Source organism: Echeneis naucrates, chromosome 21 (assembly GCF_900963305.1).
Source record: "Echeneis naucrates chromosome 21, fEcheNa1.1, whole genome shotgun sequence".
Taxonomy (NCBI): Eukaryota; Metazoa; Chordata; class Actinopteri; order Carangiformes; family Echeneidae; genus Echeneis; species Echeneis naucrates.
The window spans coordinates 9698144-9717132 of NC_042531.1; the positions used below are offsets into that span (position 1 = coordinate 9698144).

The window sequence follows — 18989 nt, forward strand, 5'->3', positions numbered from 1 at the left end:
CTTCAGGGGAGACAGAAACAACATCAAAGCACACCAACACATTTAAATGGGGACAGTAAAGTAAAAATAAAACAGTGGATGGATTCAAAGCAGAGGCAGAAACCTGATCATAGGATCTGTGAAGTATTACGCACATCCTCATCTGCTGACTTTGACGAAGGCTCTGTATTGGGTTTTGGTCTCCAGCAATCACTTGCAACAGAAGGGACTTTACCTAAATTTTACATCCAACATCATGCAATTCAGATGTTAGAAGAGTTTGAAAATATGAAATATGAGGTCACAGCAGACGTAAACACCTGGACTGAACTTCCAGTAGCTTAATTCACTACATGTCATCCATTCTATCTTATTCATTTTTATAAATAACGAATGTGGAAGAAATATAAATAGATACATTACAGTCACAATGTGTGGTTTTACATTGGTTCTGTGAGCCGCCATGCTGATCACATGGAAATTCATCATATTTTCACTAAGATTCACTGACAGGAAATTAAATAAGGGCATTTCCAAATGGCAAGCAGTCTGCTTTGATAAATTCTGCAAATAATAATAATGCTATGTGTATTTGAGCCTTTTAAAAATTGCAGCTGTAAACTTTAGCCCACGTCATCCTCCTCCACAGGCAATAACAGCAGGAGCTGGTGACTCGTTAACAACAAGCTGGTACTAAAGGGATCTCGTCTGCTTGTTCTGAGTGGGACACTATAAATGAAAATCACGTTGGTCCTTTTTACTTCTGATGACTTTCACATGCTCCCTGACTAATACATTTGGTCAGACCCCCCCCAACCACTTCAGAACCAAACCCTCCATCACATTGCCACAGTGCGTGAATGGGAGGAGGACAGACAGAATGAAAAATGGATTGGAGAGAGAAAAACAAACAAGTTACCGACTGTTCATAATGACAATGTCAGGCCTTAGAGCAGAGGCTAGACTTGCCTCATCGCGATTACAAGAAGAGGAGAAAGAGAAGCTAGTGTGAGAAAGAGTGTGTGTCTACATGTGAGACACTGTGAGAGAGACAGAATAAAAAAAAAAAAAGAAAAGGAAAAAACAGACAGAGAGAGTCCAAGAAGCCCTGATACAAAGAACCAGTGTGTGAAGGCCTAGACTGTCCATCACACAGGGCTCTCAGGGGCCCATTCAGAATGGCAGTGAACCACAGCCCTGTTCTTCCGGCTCACAGGCTGGAGGCCCAGGACAAGCCCACCGCTGAGCTCCATCCTGTGTGCCCCTCCAGCACTGCGCACAGCTCAGCCCCAATGGGCTTTGGCTGACTCGTCGCTCTCCAAGAGAATCCTGCTTGTCAGAGCATCACGAGTCATCGAGCGTGCAAAAGAGACGCGTCTGCAAGATCAACATAAGGTGCAGGTAAGATGGCACACTGGCCTGCTGGCAGATGGAGGACAGAGGAACAGCGAGACAAAGTGAAAGAGAAAAAACAAGGGCGTTTCTTAGCTTAGGGGTTTCTTCGTCTAATTACCACAGAACTGGATTAGAAAGCAGACAATTGCCCTGAAGCCACAGACCTCAAGACGCCCAACAAGCCCCAGTTTCCTGTGGGTTTAGTACTCCCTTATGTCACGTTTGGGCATTTTATGACCTCTTGGATGCGCCAGGATGCGAAACAAGAAAATAGCAGTTTCTTGTGCATACTACATAACACAACTTGCACCTCCATTAGTCTATAATTGTGTGCGCACCTTTCTGAAGTAAATGTGTGTTTTCATCAAGTAACAACAAACTACCTGGCACGCAGGTTGGCTGGTGTGCAAATTTAAATGAAGCCGTCATCTCTGCCTTCCATCTGTTTTCCTCCTGTACAGCTCAGTGTACAGGAAGAAAGCAGAGCTTAACAGCAAATATTCGCCTCGGTGCCTTCAAACGCATTCACCCGCTCATGCCTCACCACAGTCAGCTTGACTAATCATTAACTAATCCTTGCAGCAGACCCTACTTCATCTACCCCTTTGCATCCTTCAACAACAACCATTAAGGGACCGGGACTGTCATCACAAGGCAGAAATCTTCCAACAGCTGGGGTCAAAAGTGGAAATGTCTGCCCAGGAGGTAGAGTGGCTCATCTACCAATCAATACAACGTTGGTTAGTTCCAGTTTAAGTGTTGAAGTGTCCTTTGGTAAGACTCTGAGCCCTGTTTCATCAGTGCATGAGTGTCTGTGTGTGTAAATTGGGGATGCATTGTAAATTGTTTTGATTGATTTCCAAGAAAGGAAAAGCCTAAATAGTCAATGAACCACCCTCCTGCTACTGCATAGAAAAACATCATGTAATGTCCAAATCAAGTCACAGGAACAGACACGCACCCAAGCAAAAAAACACATGCAAGATCTTGTGGTTAAAGTATGCATCAGTATCCCTCTCACACATACAAACACACTTGGAAACACACATTTTGAGAAAGGCGCTGCAAATCTTCCATCTCATCCACGAGTCCTGAAGGAGACGGAAGTGGCCTCCAGCTCAATTAAACCGGCACCCCACTTTAATCTGATCTCTCGACTCATTACCAACAGATGTGTCTGTTTACACCTCATGCTAAGTATTGCTGTTTGTTGCTCTCTCAGGGTGAGCAAGGAAAACACCATTTATGAGAAATGGTCTCATTTTCCACACACTCCACTTTGAGAGAAGCGATACTTAAAAATGCCATAATGGCTGTAATGGCCATCCTCTAGAGAAGGGGGAGATCTGAGCCCACAAATTTGTCAAAAGTGGACCTGTTGTTTACTTCTCTAACAATGGAAATGCATACTAATTCCACCAATAGCTGTGGACTCTAGCTCACCCATGGCTGAGTGTGAAAGAAGGTGAGAGAGATGTTTGTATGTCTTCGGTGATAAGTAAGATTAATGCAGATTTAGTGTCCAGTTGGAGACTAAGTACAGCAGCTAACACTGTTCAACCTGGTGCAATAAATAGTTTCTTGCAAAAAGAAAGAGACTGGGACAACACAAAGGCCTCAGGATTAAAGTAACTGCAGCATCACTGGAGCCCATTTGAAATCTGGCTGAGTACGATTGTTCCAGGTTATTTCCCACCTTCACCTTCCACTCCTCTGTTTCCTGTTAGATTTTACCATATGCTCTTTAAGAAAAAAAAAAAAAGAAAGAAAAAAATACTCCTGCAAATTTAGTAGGAAAAACAGGATTCATAGCAGTAAAATGAACTGAAAAAGGTTATTAAAGCTAAGATGAGGGTGGCTGAGGGTGTACTGTGTACTGTAATTGGAGCTGTAGGTGGGAAACTGACACTTACTGAAGATAAACATGCTGTTAAAGTCATTTTAGGCATACAGCAGTGGGATTAGAGTCCTATGGCTATAATAACGCTGGCTTTCCTATTAAAGATTAAAAGAGAGCCACAGAAACAATTTAAGTGTGTATGGTAAACATGAAACCAAGACTAGTCTCCCTGTAGATGAGTACCTGGTAGTAAAAATCATTCTTTTAAAAAAAAAAAAAAAATGTGGGGGGGGGCGTATTGCGTCACTTTGTGTTCATGCCATGAGTAGTAGATGCACAAATCAAACCACAACAAACCGCTTATGAATTGAAAAGAGATCAATTTTTTGGATATTAGTTGGCTCCTGAAACATGAATGTTGTCTATTTTTATTTGTTGTATGTCATCTCTGGATTTTAACCTGTGGTTGACAACTTTGTCAACCACCTCTGGGAATCAATTTCCTGACAGATCATTTGTTATTGTGTGGGCTGACATGAATTGAACAGACGTGCAAAATGAAGAGCAAAAGAAAAATCAATGACTCCAGCTGATAAGGCTGAGAAGGAAGCGGGCAAGTTAATGACACTCTGTTGCTTTAGTGTACACAACCCTCACGGGTGTATATTTGTGAGACTGGTAATGTCTGCTTCATTTATCTTTGTCCTTGCCAGCCCCTCATTCACCTCATTAATCATCACCCACCCGCCCCCCTCGCAACGCACCCTGAGGTTTGATTGATCTGCTGTTCATTCTGCAACAAGCTTTTTGTCCTTAAAAGTGACACTAGCATGATGATGACCAGAGGCAGCATCCCTCCTGCTGCCAGAGCAAGGTCTGCTGAAAACATCCCACAGACTTAAACTAATTAGATCATAAAACAAAGGAGACGGAGAACACAAGGAAAACAACAAAAAAAAAAAAAAAAAAAAAAAAAAGAAAGAAAAAAGAAAAGCACTCAAGGCATGATTGCGACAGATGCTTTGGAGGTGCAGAGATGCAGAATTTTCCAATTAAATATCAACACTTTTCTTGCATGAGTAACACTGAAACAAGGGGGCTGCTATGACATTAAAAAGGTCCCTGCTGAGAAAAAAATCCACCCAACTATTGTGCAGAGTGAAACCAGGCAGTCTGGAGTAGGTTAAAGCCCCAGTAAACACAGCAGTGAAAAGAACTGAACCGGCTCTTTGTGAGCACCCATTGGTACCTCTTTTGTCCTGCCTCTGGTCTTGGTTTTCTTCTGATGGAGTTTCCATGGTTGGTTTTCTCCCATCCAGCAAAAATGCTTTCTTTCAGCAAATTCTCCCTTCCTATCTCCCCCTTTACTCTCTCCTCTCTCGCGCCCTCTCCTTCCTGCACGTCTCTGCTCTCTCTCGCTCTCTCCCTCTCGCACTTGCTCTCTCCTCCACCTTCGTGCCTTTCTTGTCTTCGTCCTGCCTCACGAAGTCACCGCTCCACTGTGTGCCACAGTTCCCTGATGCAGTGGTCTCATCAGATGGGACTGCGTTGAGCTTATTTGCACCTCCAAGTCATATATTAATGACATTCGCAGGCTGTAGACCTGTTTCTTCTGGGATACAGTCTGGATCCAATGAATTTGTCACCCAAATGGTATAAAAATCCTCACAGTCCCTCCTCTCTTAGCGCCATGAGCAGCAGGAGGGAGCTGCCTGGTGAGAATGAGCGAGCTAGAGGACTTCCACTTTATTTGTGCGCTGCATACTGTAAAGCCACAAAATCCCATTTGACCGGAGTATGACAGAGAGGGACGTGTGTGTTTGTGTGCTTGTTGTAAAAGTTGACAAGCAATTTGCCCTTGATCTCCTGATTTGCACCATATGCTCCGTGCACCAGCAGCATACATTAGTAACCTCTGACTGCTGTCTTTCCTCCATCTGGTGACTTCTAACTCATATAAAAAAAAAAAAAAAAAGGGCACAGGAAAGAAGGGCAGATCAACATTTCCTAAACAGGGCGGCAGAGTATCCCCCAGGCTGCCATAAAGAAGAGGAAACAGCGAAATGGGGAGATCCCGAGAACAAAATGAGGAGAGGTGTTGAAAAAGAACAAAGGACCTTGTTAATGAAGGAAAATTAGAGAATGCTACATAAACAGACGCATGAAAAAAAGATGATATAGAGAGAAACAACTTGTGTAAACTGACAGAGACGGGGGGGGGGGGGGGGGGGGGGGGGGGGTGGATGATGGGCGACGACCGGAGGAATAGACAGCAAGGGAGGAGAGGAAGAAAATCTTGGCTGTGTTTGTTTGGCAACAGCAGGCTGTGCGTCCCCAGGGGCATGCTAATGAGAGAAAGGCCTTTCAGCGGTGGGGGTGGTGATGGACGGGGAGGGGGGCTGTCAGAGCTGAGCTGGAGAGGGGGCTTCTCACGGATACCAGACTTCAGAGAGGCGAGGGATCGGGGGGAAAGGGGGGCCTCAGGGGTCAGGGAAGTGAACTTAGCAGGGATCCCACAACAACAAGTGGCGCAGTGATCTTAAAGCTTTTTCACCATCAGCTCTAAAATGCCGGGAGAAGTGACATCATCCTTGTGAAGTGGAGAACAGGGACATATATTGTCACTTTATACAACTGATGTAGAGGTAGCTGCGTCTGTGATCTCCACATTAATTGCTCTAAAGAGCTCAAGTGAAGCTCCAAACTGGACTACGTGCATCACATTAAACACATAGGCAGCGCTGCGTGGTAACCCAAGTTACTGAGTGCACCACAGCCTGGTTTAGGGATTTATTTAGCTACAACTAATGACAAATGGGTGAGAGATCAAGATATTCTCATAAGGCCAAATATGGTAGTCACAAAGACACAAATATGTAGCTTCTAAATGTCAATTAATTATTAGATTTCATTTTTGACTGTACAGAAGTTTCCAATTTTCTACACCAGACGTTCACAAAATTTTTAGATGCTGGGATTTCTCAGATGCTGAAATTTAAGATAAGAGGGCTCACAGAACTAAATCATTGAACTAAAAGAAGCTCAGAAAGCAACGTAAAGCTGCACCATTGGGTCATATATTGCACTTAATTTCATATGATGTGGCCAGTTATTAATAGTGGAGCTTTCGTGGCAATGTCATTACCAAAGCCATTTGAAATGAATAAGGCAACACAGGAACCTTCACTTTTGAGCAAAGGACTGAGTAAACTTAGACATCACCCTGTCAGTTTCTGAAAACACTGTGGGAATAATCATGTGAACGTAGGAGGTAAGGCCCGAGTGCTACATGCTCAGCTTCAGAGCGAGACATCACCACTCCCCTACTTGAGGACACAATCTGAATGATGATGAAGCTCATACAAATGGGGGAGGCTTCATTGTGGGTCAAGCTTTCACGCTGTGAGACTGAGGGGCCCTGAAAGCTCCTCAGTGTTTGGTCACCCATGAAGACCCGCACCCGGCTTGGCTCACAGTGAGGAAAGGAGCAAGGTCTGTGTCAAGGCCTAAGCACCACTTAAAAACACTAACAACAGTCTGAGAAAGAAGGCTCACGACACCAGAGAGGAGGGGGACCGCTCCGGCCAAAGTGGGTGTGAGGAGTGGTTCATGCGAGGTATGCCTGATTGTGAAAGTCTGTAGAAAAGGTGAAAGAGGTCAAGAGCTGATCATCCAAATATCCCACGATATGTTGCTTATCTTGTGGGGAAAAAAAAAAAAAGTGTAACATTCACTTGACAGGAAATCCTCGCATATAAAAACAATGGAGGTTCTTGCAAATGCATTGGATATCATTTCAGCGCACTGTGGTGGGATTACTGACCCAGAATTTAGGGTCACTCTGCTCTGTACATCTGCCTCCATCTTTACTGTGCTGAATCCAAGTCATTGATTGGTTTGAAAAAGCACCGCACTACAAACCTATTGTAAAAATCCATGCACATGTTTGCTGACCCATTTTCTCTGTGGGTCTGCAGTAACACAAAAGCGTTACAAATACGGTATGGGTTGAACAATTCAACATGTTATTTGTTGTAACATACAATACATTAAAAGATGTGGCTCAAACTCATCCTGTTGGTTAAATAAAAGTGCCATGGATCAATTCAGGCTGAACAGGTCAATATAGGTGAAGGCTCTTAGCTGTATTCACAAGGAAAAGAAAGTATCTGGCTGCAATGGAAAAATGGAATTTGCATACTATTCATACTCACTACAGCAAGACATGTGAGAATGAGAGAATAAATCAAAATGGACTTATAATAAGCCTGGTGCTTCCCCCTGGCTCTGAGAAAACGTTCACATGGACTTCATTGTCTGATAGCATCATTTAAATAAAAGCTTTTCAACCTTTGTACTTGAATGAGTGCTTTGAATATCTCTCCTTTTCAGCGAGAGGCAACTGTAACCTGTAAATTCACAGGGAGGTCACATTTATAGTTCCAACTACTGATTATTTTCTTTATCAAATGGCCTTTTTCTCTTAAATGTCACAAAAAGGTTAAAATGTCCCTCACAATTTCCTGTAAAATGAACTATTATGACTTTTTTTTTTAATAGAAGTAAATCCAAGCTTTATTTGAACTGAACAATGTTTGGAAATACCCATTTCATGGCATTTAAACTACAAAACCTTGGACATTTTAAATTATATTTAAATTTCATACCAAAAGCTGCTGAATCATTTTCTCGGCAGAAACTGAGCTTTGTGAAGAGGATTCATTCAGTGACGTTCCTTCAGCAAAGAGCTTATCAATCCAGAGATTTCATTTGTACCCAAGATCCTGTAGACCTACCTGAAAATTTTCAATCTTTAAACGTGCATCCAACGCTGCTATTCAGCAACAGCCATTTCGAATACGGCCATATTAGAAGACAAGTCTTAGCATTTCTTGCGTTGAATAATTTCCAGATCGAATTTGTTTCAACCAAACAATGGCCAGGGTGTCTGACTCAGCTCTTCTGTAATTGCATGTTTGTGTTAGTATCCTGCTAGGTCTGGAAATGGAACAACATTCATTGAAGGACGCCTGGCACCCATGGTTTTCCTCTAAAAATGACTTCACAACCCTGACTCTCTGGCACATCCACAGCCACTGTGGTTTTGGCCAAAGTGCACGAGAGACACAGATGCTTCATATTATCCAGGCTTGCATGCTTATACTACCTTGGAAACGGCCACCATGGCTTGGCCGGACAGAAAAACCAGTGCAATATCAAAACTTAAAGACGAAAAATTTCATAATTTCAGTCTGGAGATCAAATTGCTGCCAGGAAAGAAGAACATAAAGCTGAAAAAGAGTGACATAGTATCACAGAAAGGGAAAGAGAAACGAGGCATAGACGTTAGCTGCAGCCCGCCACCTTTTATTAAGGCCAAAAACGTCAGCCATTTTAGAGATAAACAGCATAGTTTGTTTTTGTTTCAGCATCCACTAAATATTTGACTGATGCCTCTGGTCTGGGAGAAGCCTTGCCGTCTTTGTGGTCCGCCATGCTTACATTGCCGAGCCAATGAACCAGCCAAGAGGTGCTGCAAAAACACACCTCTCCATTATCCATTTAGGATAATGGCCCATAATAACCTTGTGTCTTTTATATCGTGTTTTGCCAAAAGCAGAGAATAATAAAAATATCCAGATAACCCTCAATTGTAGTCTGTGAAATAACCGGGGCGTTTAAAAACACCATTATTCTTCCTCAGAATCAGCAGTTTCTCCGGAGTAAATGGACCTAAGGACCTTCGACTCGCAGTAATGCAACTCATCAACTTGTCAAATGGGACCAAGGACAGCCACAAAAATCTGTGTCCTTAGAACAGTATACTGTAACACTTCCCATTTAAGGTGGCACATTAACATTTAGTTTTAAACGTACCAATTCTTTTTTTTTTTTTAAACTTTGGAGCAGCTGAAATAAACTGCAACAACATTTCAACTTAAAACACTGATAAGACTTAAACATCTGGTGTGCTCATCAGCTGGCTGATTATCGACTGATCATTTGGTGCTCACAGTGACTTTTGTTCCACTAAAAATAACAATGCCGCCGAACAATGAAAACCAAAACAATGCACTTAAAGACATTCTCAAGCTTTGCAGCGCTGGGAGGAAGTGGAGAGAGAGAGAGTGGTCATTTGATCTATTGTTGAAGAAAATCATTAATTATGACTGCGTTATTGTTTTCTTGATGTACATTTAATCATGCTCTTCTAATTTAACATAGCAGCATGAGACGATTCAATTAACTCCATCTACTCACTTAATGCATCTTTCTCAGTGCTCATTAGCTGCGAACTGCAAACTTCCTTCTGCAGTTACTTTGACACCACGCACCTCTAAGGCCATATGAATCATGTGGACGGCCATTAAAGTGCCATGAGAGCACAAATAAATCCCTCAGGGACTTCTGTTAGCGGTGTTAATCCTCTAAATACAACACCTATCACAATAAGCATTTTTATATTTAGCCTGACACAAAGGCTGCTGAGTTTCTTTTTATGCTGCTTGTGTGACCGTACAGCAGTTTGAATCACCGTGAAAAGTAATGAGGAGGCCAGGTTATTTCTATAATCTTCTAACTGCTACATATTCGCACACCATTAGATTGAATCACGGCTACTCTGCTGGAAAATGAAGAACACAAGCCAGAAAAACCCAAAATGGTTGCCCTTGAAATTTAAACTTAATTGCTTGTACATCTTTTGAGGTGTGCAGAGCATGAAAGTTTGTAATTGTTATTTAGAAGTCTGACGGAAAACATTCGAGTTCTCACACTTCGCTTGTCTGCAGCCCCGTGTTATTTGCCATCCCAGGAGCCAGACTTTCATTTTCCTACTTGTTGCACAGTGTATAAGAGCGCGCGCACACACACACACACACACACACACACACACACAATAGAGACATAATGAAGCACAGAGACCTGGAGACAGCAAATGAGACTCTCCGACTAATCTTGGGGTTACTTCCCATGAACAGCTCCCCCTCTCTCCCCCTCCCTCCCCCTCCCTCCCCTGCTTCTCCCCCAGCTGCTGGGATCTCTTTCTGTGTTGCTCCCGCTCGGTCCTATTGTCCTCCACCTCATGCTGCCAGTCTCACACCCCTGACCCAAGACTTTACCACCCCCCCCCCCCCCCCCCTTTTTTTTTTTTTTTTTTGACATAAACCTCCCCCAAAACTCCCACTGGAAGGAGCAGAAGCCTCCTCCTTTCAGCCCCAGCTGGTGCTACTCAACAGACGAGCCGGTCGGACCCCTCCATGTCAGGATTCACCGTCAGCACTATGACAACAGAGCAGCCGACACTCGGGTCGTTTTTAATGCCTTTGTTCCACAACACGGTCAAAGTCCTGTGTCCTGGGGCTGGATCCTGGAAGGACTTGGAGTCGGCCTTAACCTGAAACTGACACCTCTGTTCACCAGGGATGTATTTGTGCTCAGATTCACAGGCAGACTAAGTGTTAAGAAGCACCACAAATACAGAGAAAGAGAAAATGGAAGCTGTTCTCTCTGGGGGGTTAGTGCAGTATATATCCTACCCTGTCCTACACATCCTACCCTGACTGACCTCTGCAGGAGCGGGTTAATCCGTTACATTATTGCTTTGAGCACTTGCAGGCAGTTTTTTGAAACCAGAGACTCCACTGGTATTTTTTCCCCTCATTCTGGGTATTTTAAAGCATGTCCTGTGCCAAGGAGACCCCGTTTATGGCACCAGCTGATGTTTTACTGTCTCTACATAAACACCGATTCCAAGCGCACTCCCAACTTTCAAATTATGTGGCGGTCTCCATAGATGAAAATAAATGATGTACGCCGCAAACACAACCTAAACACAATCACCACTCTGATGAGTCACTAAAGGAGAGTGCTTCATAAATCATGTTGCTGGAATGAAAACACAAGTGCCTTTCCTTTAACCCCAAGAGTTTTTCGTTTACATGCTCAGATCTCTTTGGCCCTTGAAAGTGATTAAAAACTATTTGTAAAAGAGTGGCTGTCACTGAGCATAAAAAAAAACAAAAAACAAAACACTATTTACTTTTTTCTTTCTTTCTTTTTGCAAATAGAAAATTGAAAGTTATTTGCATATTACTATGAAAACAAAGTAAGAAAATGATGATTCTTGTACTGCCATATATTGTGAATATAAAACTTGCCCAAAGTTTTCTGTACTTCATAAGTCATGGAACAACCAGACATTAGATCCATGCACACACGTGCACTCACTCACAATGTGGGATTGGATGCAGAAAGTTTGTTTAGTATATTCCAGACGCTCTGCTGCATCCCAACGTTGCTTATACATTTTCAGATGTGAGTTGTTGCCACTCTGTTGTAAGAGCATCGTTTTCCCATCGAGCAGAGGTCAAAAGCTATGATGACATATGAGACCACTCGGTGCTGTAGCTGCAATATTCATACTGCTCGCTGGCCTCTCCTCTGGTCTGCGTGTGGTTACGGTGTCAAGCTGTTTTTCAAGCAGAAACATCTGGGATTTCCTCTCCCCTGAAACTACAGTTGCCGGTATGGTTTTTCTCCTGTTCTATGAATTGAACTAAAGCGACACAAAAGCCTGAAAAATTTACAAATGGTAAAAGCATCACACATTGCAGAATGAGCCAGTTGTGCGGGCTTAGAGGATCCCAAGTTGAACATAAACATCTTTCAAAATCCAGCATTCAGCTATATATTCAAATTGAAATCTATCGTCTTAAACCCCAAAATGATCTGGCTCTGAAGTAAGCACAGCATCCCCCAAACAGTCTCCTCAGCTATTGAGTTTCCTGCAGCTGTTGCTTTATACAAGCTCAGCGACTGCAGATTTTCATCTGCTTGGCAGAAGTACCTCTTCCTGCCTATCAGGCCTTCCTCGAGAGGATAATAAGCAGACAATGAAAACTCTTATTTGGAAACTTTCTTCTTGGGCAGGAAAATTATTCCTGGCAGGAGTCGGAGAGAAAGAGAGCGAGAGAGAATCCGGGAGACTCAAGCACTAGTTTCACTGTGTCACGTGTGGCACCCCAGCACAACAACAGCAAAGAAGAGTCATGTGCATCTTCCTCATCTTAGATAAGCAGCGCAGCAAAGCTGTGAAGAACTAAGCCTCTGTGAGATTTGTTTTTGTGATACGGCTATCTTGATAGCTCAAGTAGAGTTTTTACATGATACTGAAGTCAGAAGTGGAGAGAAGTCATGAGGGGTTACGTGGGTATTCATTTAAATTCCTGTTTAATTCATTCCAAGCGTAGCTGGCTGTATCCAAATGGTCTCAGGCGGTCTGGCTCAGCTCTTCATATGGTGAACATTTCTCAATAGTGTGCTGGGGTACCCCAGATGCTTTTGTCTTACGGTTGTTTAGCAGCTGCGTAAAAGCGCCGAGGACAAAGACCTATCTGTGAAGGGTTGAATACATTCAGTGGGCCCACAGCTCAATCCTACAGGCTCCCACAGTTGAAAAGCAGGCTAATACATTCTGCTCTCACTCCTCACAGATGATCTTACACGGAAATTAGCCCCTATTATTTCCTCTCATTTCACCTAACTACTTTCACATCGAGCCAAATAATCATCTCGATATACGTTTTTGAAATTCAGATCAGCACTGTTTCTCCTTAGTTTGCGACATGACTCTGTCAATAAGCCAAACATGTCCAAAGATAGCCAATTTGTCTCAAATTAATGGAGCGATGTTCAAATTCATAGTTGGCTGTCAACAAGTCGGGAAACATTTAGTGGCCTTTAAAACCAGGGCGAGCAAAACAAGTTAGTCTGTGTGATGTGGCATCTGAGAGCATTTAAAGGCAAACATAAAAAGTGTTTGTAGCTCTTCCGACCAGCCAAACTCAAAGGCGGGGTGAGAATCCAGCCATCGGAGAGAGCGGCGTGGAGCAGTAATTGGGATAAAGACTCACAGTCTCAGACAATCTTGCCTTAAAGGCATTCACAGTGTCGCACTCGTGTGCACATGACAGAAGCTGTTGTGTGAACTGAAGAATGAAAAAAGACAAGAACTTTAGTTATAACTCCAGACCCTGCCAACACACCCACAAACACCCAGATAATCCCTAAAGCAGTTTCAAAGGCTGACAAAAACTGCATTTAACAGTTCTTGGACTGACAGAAACCAAGCAAATTTCTGCACCTGGCTTCACTCTGGTGGTCAACCCATTGCTCTAATCCCCCTGGCTCATCACTTCCTGTCCATCACAGGCTAAAGCATCAGTTAAACGGGCGTCTCTTACATGCATTATGATCCATTTCATAAATTAACCCAATGCTGGCAAGAGAAAATTTGTCACTGTGGGTAAACATTATTGGCTCTTTCATGAATATGCTCCGGTCCCGTGATACAGAGAGTGGATCGCAGAACAGATGGTGTAGTAAATGTAATCATAGGTCGTGCTGCAGATTGGTTTACTGCTGAAAACCCCGCCTAATGCCTGTTGAATGAGTTGGTGAATGTTCATCTAATGCAGCGGCTCTTTGCTTTCCCCGGCCCATTATGTCCCACAGGCCTTCTGGAACAGTCATCTGACTGTGAACAAAGCATTGATACAGTTTGCTGCTCCACTGGCGCACCATGCACAAGCGTGGATGCCAACAAATTGTAAAACTTAAAAAGTGAGATTCAAATCAGTCCGTATTATGCATGTAAGTGGCGATTTAACCTTGATAATCGGGTTTTTTTTTTTTTTCGAGAAGGCTTGCAGATAAGACAAAGGAAAACTTGTATCAGACATATTTTATACAACCTCAGGGTTCAACCGCCTTTGGATATCTGAGAAGCTGCTGTCTGTTGGATATAGGGAAGTATTTTCAGATATTTAAATGCCATTCTGTTTCTAGCACATAGCAGTGTGGAACTATGACATCTCTCTAACTGGGCTGAACTTGCACACACATTAAGACAAGAGTCACCCACGCACCCACTTGCATCCCTTTGGTTCAACTGTGAATGGGCTTTTAGTAAGAGTGACGGCCGAGGCACATGCTCCAACAGGCATCCCCACACAGGAACTTCTATTCCTGTCATTTTATGTCACAATACTCAAAGGCTCTCTTTGTTGTTGGAGGAGTTATTAAGCTCAACAAATTAGCATGACTGCTCTAGTAGACCAGCAGTGCTGAGGAGAAAAAAAAAAAAAAAAAAAAAAAAAAGGAATATACAAAACAGCAGAGGAAAACAGCGACAATGAGAGAGTGGAAAGGCGATGCCAAGAAAGAGAGAGTTCAAAGGACACAAAGTGGAGCAGGAAGGGAAGCAGGAGATGAATAAAGTCTTGATTGAAATAAAAGGGTCTCTTAGAGATTCTCAGTTGCAGAAAGTATTGGATGGGCCTCATCTACTGTATAATTACCAAAGATGCTTAGTCATATCCTATGCCAAATGGAGTAAAGCCCAGAAATCATGTAGCTATGACAGCAGCCTCCTCATTATGGATGATATTCACTGTAACTAATGACCGCAAATCGCAGATGAAAAGCAATTTATGGGGTTATAGATGGTGACATAAAATTGTGGGATCAGATGGAAAATGTTCAGGCATACTTGAATTAAAATCACATTTTAGAAAAACAAGCCATTCTTGTTTTTCCTCCGCATCTCTTGGGATAACAGAAGGAGAAGTTAAAGCACAAAGTACAGGGAAAATGACCTGACTGTCTGTTACTGCGCTGCCATACGTCGACAAGATGATGATTCCATAAGTGCAAGAAGGCCTGAGCTCCCTTCCTCGGCTCAGACTCGGGATGCGGGGGGGGGGGGGGGGTCACAGCACATGCTGTCCACGGCCGTGTGCCAGTGACAGTCATCACTGCTGTTGTGTGAGGTAAATAATCAGACACTTTTCTGACATCCTCATTTGGAGGAGGACAACATGAAAGACCTGAGCTGCCACCTCAGAGACACGTGTAAAAAAAACATCATCAGCAACACTGACCAACCCACATCTGTGTGTGTTGGTCACTGAAAACCAGATTGATCAGATTTCATCATTTGGTCCTCACTGTATTTAACTTTTGACACCATGTTTTGTGTCTGTTCATGTCCAAACCACGGGGCAGTAACAGCTGAGCTGTTGGGCTGCAGCAAGATGTTTAATTAAAGACACGTTTAAAACTGTCAGCTGTGATCAAGTGTCTTTTTCTTGAAATACTCAAAAAAGGTTGATGTCATATTTGGATCTGGTTTGCATCCCGCCTTTTCCATAGGACCACCACGGAGAACACAAAACACTGAGCAGAAGTTCAAACGTTTCCATAAGGAACAACAATCTTTTCCTTTTTTCCTCCCCAATCAAAATCTGCCTCCAAGAAGAATAGACAGTGTTTGCCATCATGTCCATAATTAGCTGTATCTCCTGTCATAGGATATGAATATTAAGCCTAATTCAATACTATCCATTTAATCTTTCATCTTTTACCACTTACTTCTTTTCAGGTCGCCGTCGATGGGAGCTAATCCCAGCTCTCACTGGGTGAGGGCGGGGTACACCCTGGACAGGCCACCAGTCCGTCAAAGGGCCAACACACAGAGACAGACAGAGACCAACAACCACTCACACTCAGGCCTGCAGACGATTCAGAGTCACCACTTAACCCAAACATGATGTCTTTGGACGGTGGGAGGAAACCAGAGTACCTGGAGGAAACCCACACAAGTACAGGGAGAACATGCAAACTCCCCACAGAAAGGCCCCAGTCCCAGGAATCAAACCTGCAACCTTTTTGTTTTGTGGCTTTCCATTATGCTGCTAATAGTATCTTTGAAGGGCATAAATTAAAAAGATGGTTAACTTGCCACACCATGGGAAACTAAAAGATACGACTGTTTTCTCTTCCAAGAGGGTCAAGGGGGAAAAAAGCTGAGATTGTGTTTGACGAGTTTGTTTTCTGAAGTTTAGATGCTACAACCTGCTCCAGGGATAACAAAAGATCGCTCTCCTTCTGCAGCCCCATGTTGTGTTTTTCTTGTTAAAACCAGCACATTCAAAAAAAATGTTTGATCTTCAGGCCAACACTTTCCTTTCAGATGTTTGACTCAGTGGTAAAATATAAAACTGTTGGACTGAAACCTGTGTACGTTGTTATCAAAGAGGCTCTGTCTGTTGGGTAACTGTCACAGGACTAACACAGGCAACTTAACAAGATATCTGTGGAGAATGACTTGCTGTCTCCTTCTGATTTGAGCTCAGTGGACCGGGGCCAAGTTATCCTCCCACATCCCAAACACAGGCCAATGCACTGTTAAATCGCTCACTGCAAGGACAGAGGAGAACCTCTCGGAAAAACACACAGCACCCCCTCTGCAAGGTGAAAGGTCACCGTAAAAATCTAATCAGACATACGTTACAGAATGTCTGAATGACGTCTTTACTTCTTCACAGCTAAACACACACGCACACAATCATCTTGGAGACATCCTGTTTATTTTGGGCTCATACACACAGCTAATCTGTTTTCAAAGAGATTTCAAATGAAAAATAGCAAATCAAAGCAAAGCAGTGAAACATCCCTTTCTCTCTCTCTGACACAACAAAAAGATGGCCTTTACAGCAACAACGTAGCCCCAGGCAACACAATATTTCCTGAAAGGCCCATAAAGAATTTTTGAATATAGAATAGGAGCTTTGGCGAGTGGACAATGCACAAAGGTCTACTGCCATGCAGAGTTATATCCTTTGTGAGAAAGTGGGAAAGGATCTGTGGGGAATTTGTTCACACAGCATCTGCTCTGAAACTTGCAATTCACTGGACTTCTCCATCTCTATATTAAGAGCCACTGAAGTTGCACAAAAGAGTGGCTCCAAATTAGGAACACAAAGACGCCTCTGTGAGAGCTTCAGAGCGAATTAATGAGCACTGATACACATTCTCACACTGTGTTTTTCCCTGGCCTCAGCTGCACCGCCGCAAACAACACACAATCCCTCAAAATGCTGCCCAAAGCCAAAACAGAGAGCTGAAGATGCCATTCTGAGCCTCCTCACTCTTAAATGGTCCCCGTTCCCAAGGAGGGGATGAGTCACAGATGGGAAGCGAAACTTGAGTGTAATTTCCCATCTGGTTCACACTTCATTGCAGCTTTAAGGTCTCAAAGTGACTAAACATCCATGGCATCCTCCAGTGCACCTCTAACCGGAGGGTGGGCCACAGATGGCTAACACTTGGGGGCTGATTTAGAGATGAGACCGTGTCAGCTCAGCCCACTCACACACAGCATCTGACTAAAACATGTTGCCTGCTTGATGAGTAAACAACCTTTCACCTCTAAGTCACAATGATGATCAATAACAGCCAATAGTCACTCATGCGTAAGGACGTGGACGGAGTGACAGTAGGAGCTACCAGGCTGATCTGGACTTAACACCCGGACTGAAGGAATCCTGATGGACTTAATCTCTCTAATCGCTTTCCTCAGGTTGCTTCAGTTCCCTTCTCTAATACAGATTCTCGTCAAACCGGGTCATGGCAGCAGCCTATTTCTATGAGCAGCAGTAGGAAAAGTTTACGTTCAGGCGAGTTAGGAGAGTTAGTGCGACAATAACAAAAGCGTGAAGCGTTTGCTGTCATCGGGAAATCGCGACGCATCGGTCCAACTATGCCCTCGATAAAAGCTGCTTACCCATTGTTTTGTTTTTTTGTTGTTGGTTGCTTTCTCTCTTCTGGTTTCGTAAGTTCTCCTCCAGAAAAAAAGTTCAGATGACCGACGGAAAAGTTGAGCCCCTCCGAGCTGCGTTCACTGACGTCGCGGTCCTGGGATGCGCGCTGGCCGCCCGGCTGCTCAACCACTCGACGCCGCGTCCCTTTGGAGACAGCCCTGAGTGACGTCCTCAGCAGAGAGGGAGAGAGGATTATAGACTGACGGGAGGACGGACGGAGAGCAGGCGGCCCATCCCCGCCCCCACCCCTCCATCCATCCACCCAACTCCTGCAGCGCCTATCAGCAAGTTGACTGGAGTCGTCCTGAGTTTGATAACAATCGTGCAGACAAAGCAGAGAATAGATAGATAGAAAGGCAGATAGATGAAGGCATCTCTTCCTGCAGGCTGCTGTTATGGAGAAGGACGTGCTTTCAGGTTGTGTGTCACACTGACAGCAGCTGTAGAAGAATACATGACCATCACACACTACTGCTGCTCTGTGAGAAATTACACTGTCAAGGAACTCGATGCAACACCTACCATCTGTGTTTGTTTCTGCATTGGCAAACATGGCGGTTAGGTATAACAATCACTCTTTCCATCATGCAGGTGTCTGGATGATACCCTCAGAACATTGGTAAGTTTGTTAAAAAAAAATGTTTTGGTGTTTTTCAAAGCTCACTGGAAATAACATTTTTAGAAAAACAAAAGCTCAACACTGTGAGTCAAACGTACGTTAGACACCACTACGGCCTTGGGGGCCTTTGGGCTCTATTCTGGTGTTGTTGGTGTTGGTGTGTGTGTTTGATTTCAGGTGCTGATTGGAAATCAGGTGCAGCTGGCTGGTGCACAAGACATTTAGGACCGCCTACCCCGACACCAGCTTTCTCCTTAGCCTCCACCACAGCCGCCGCTTTCCTTTTGTGTTCCTCTTTTATCCTTTGTTACACACAGACAACATGCACCACACATAAGATCCAGCACATCCGCATACCTACACACACACACCACTTCTTTTTTCAACCTTTAGCACAAGAAAATACTGTAGTTTTGTAAATTTTGATCAGTGCGTGTGCATCACCCTCTTTTTTTTTGTTGCGGCTTGGAAGCCGATCGTAACACACACGAAA

At 43.6% G+C, this 18989-nt stretch overlaps 1 protein-coding gene across 3 annotated transcripts in view; it reads right to left on the reverse strand.

The window, feature by feature from the left end:
• The window catches only part of gpm6bb (glycoprotein M6Bb), a 27586-nt gene extending 9534 nt beyond the window's left edge, over positions 1–18052 (reverse strand). The window contains exon 1 of one of the 3 annotated variants that reach the window (XM_029530021.1): positions 17841–18052. In XM_029530021.1, coding sequence (XP_029385881.1) covers positions 17841–17844 — 4 coding nt within the window. In that variant the 5' untranslated portion in view covers positions 17845–18052. Of the gene's footprint in view, positions 1–4463; positions 4771–17840 lie in introns of those variants that run through there. The other 2 variants (XM_029530020.1, XM_029530022.1) reach the window with 2 other exon arrangements.
• Positions 18053–18989: the final 937 nt, after the last annotated feature.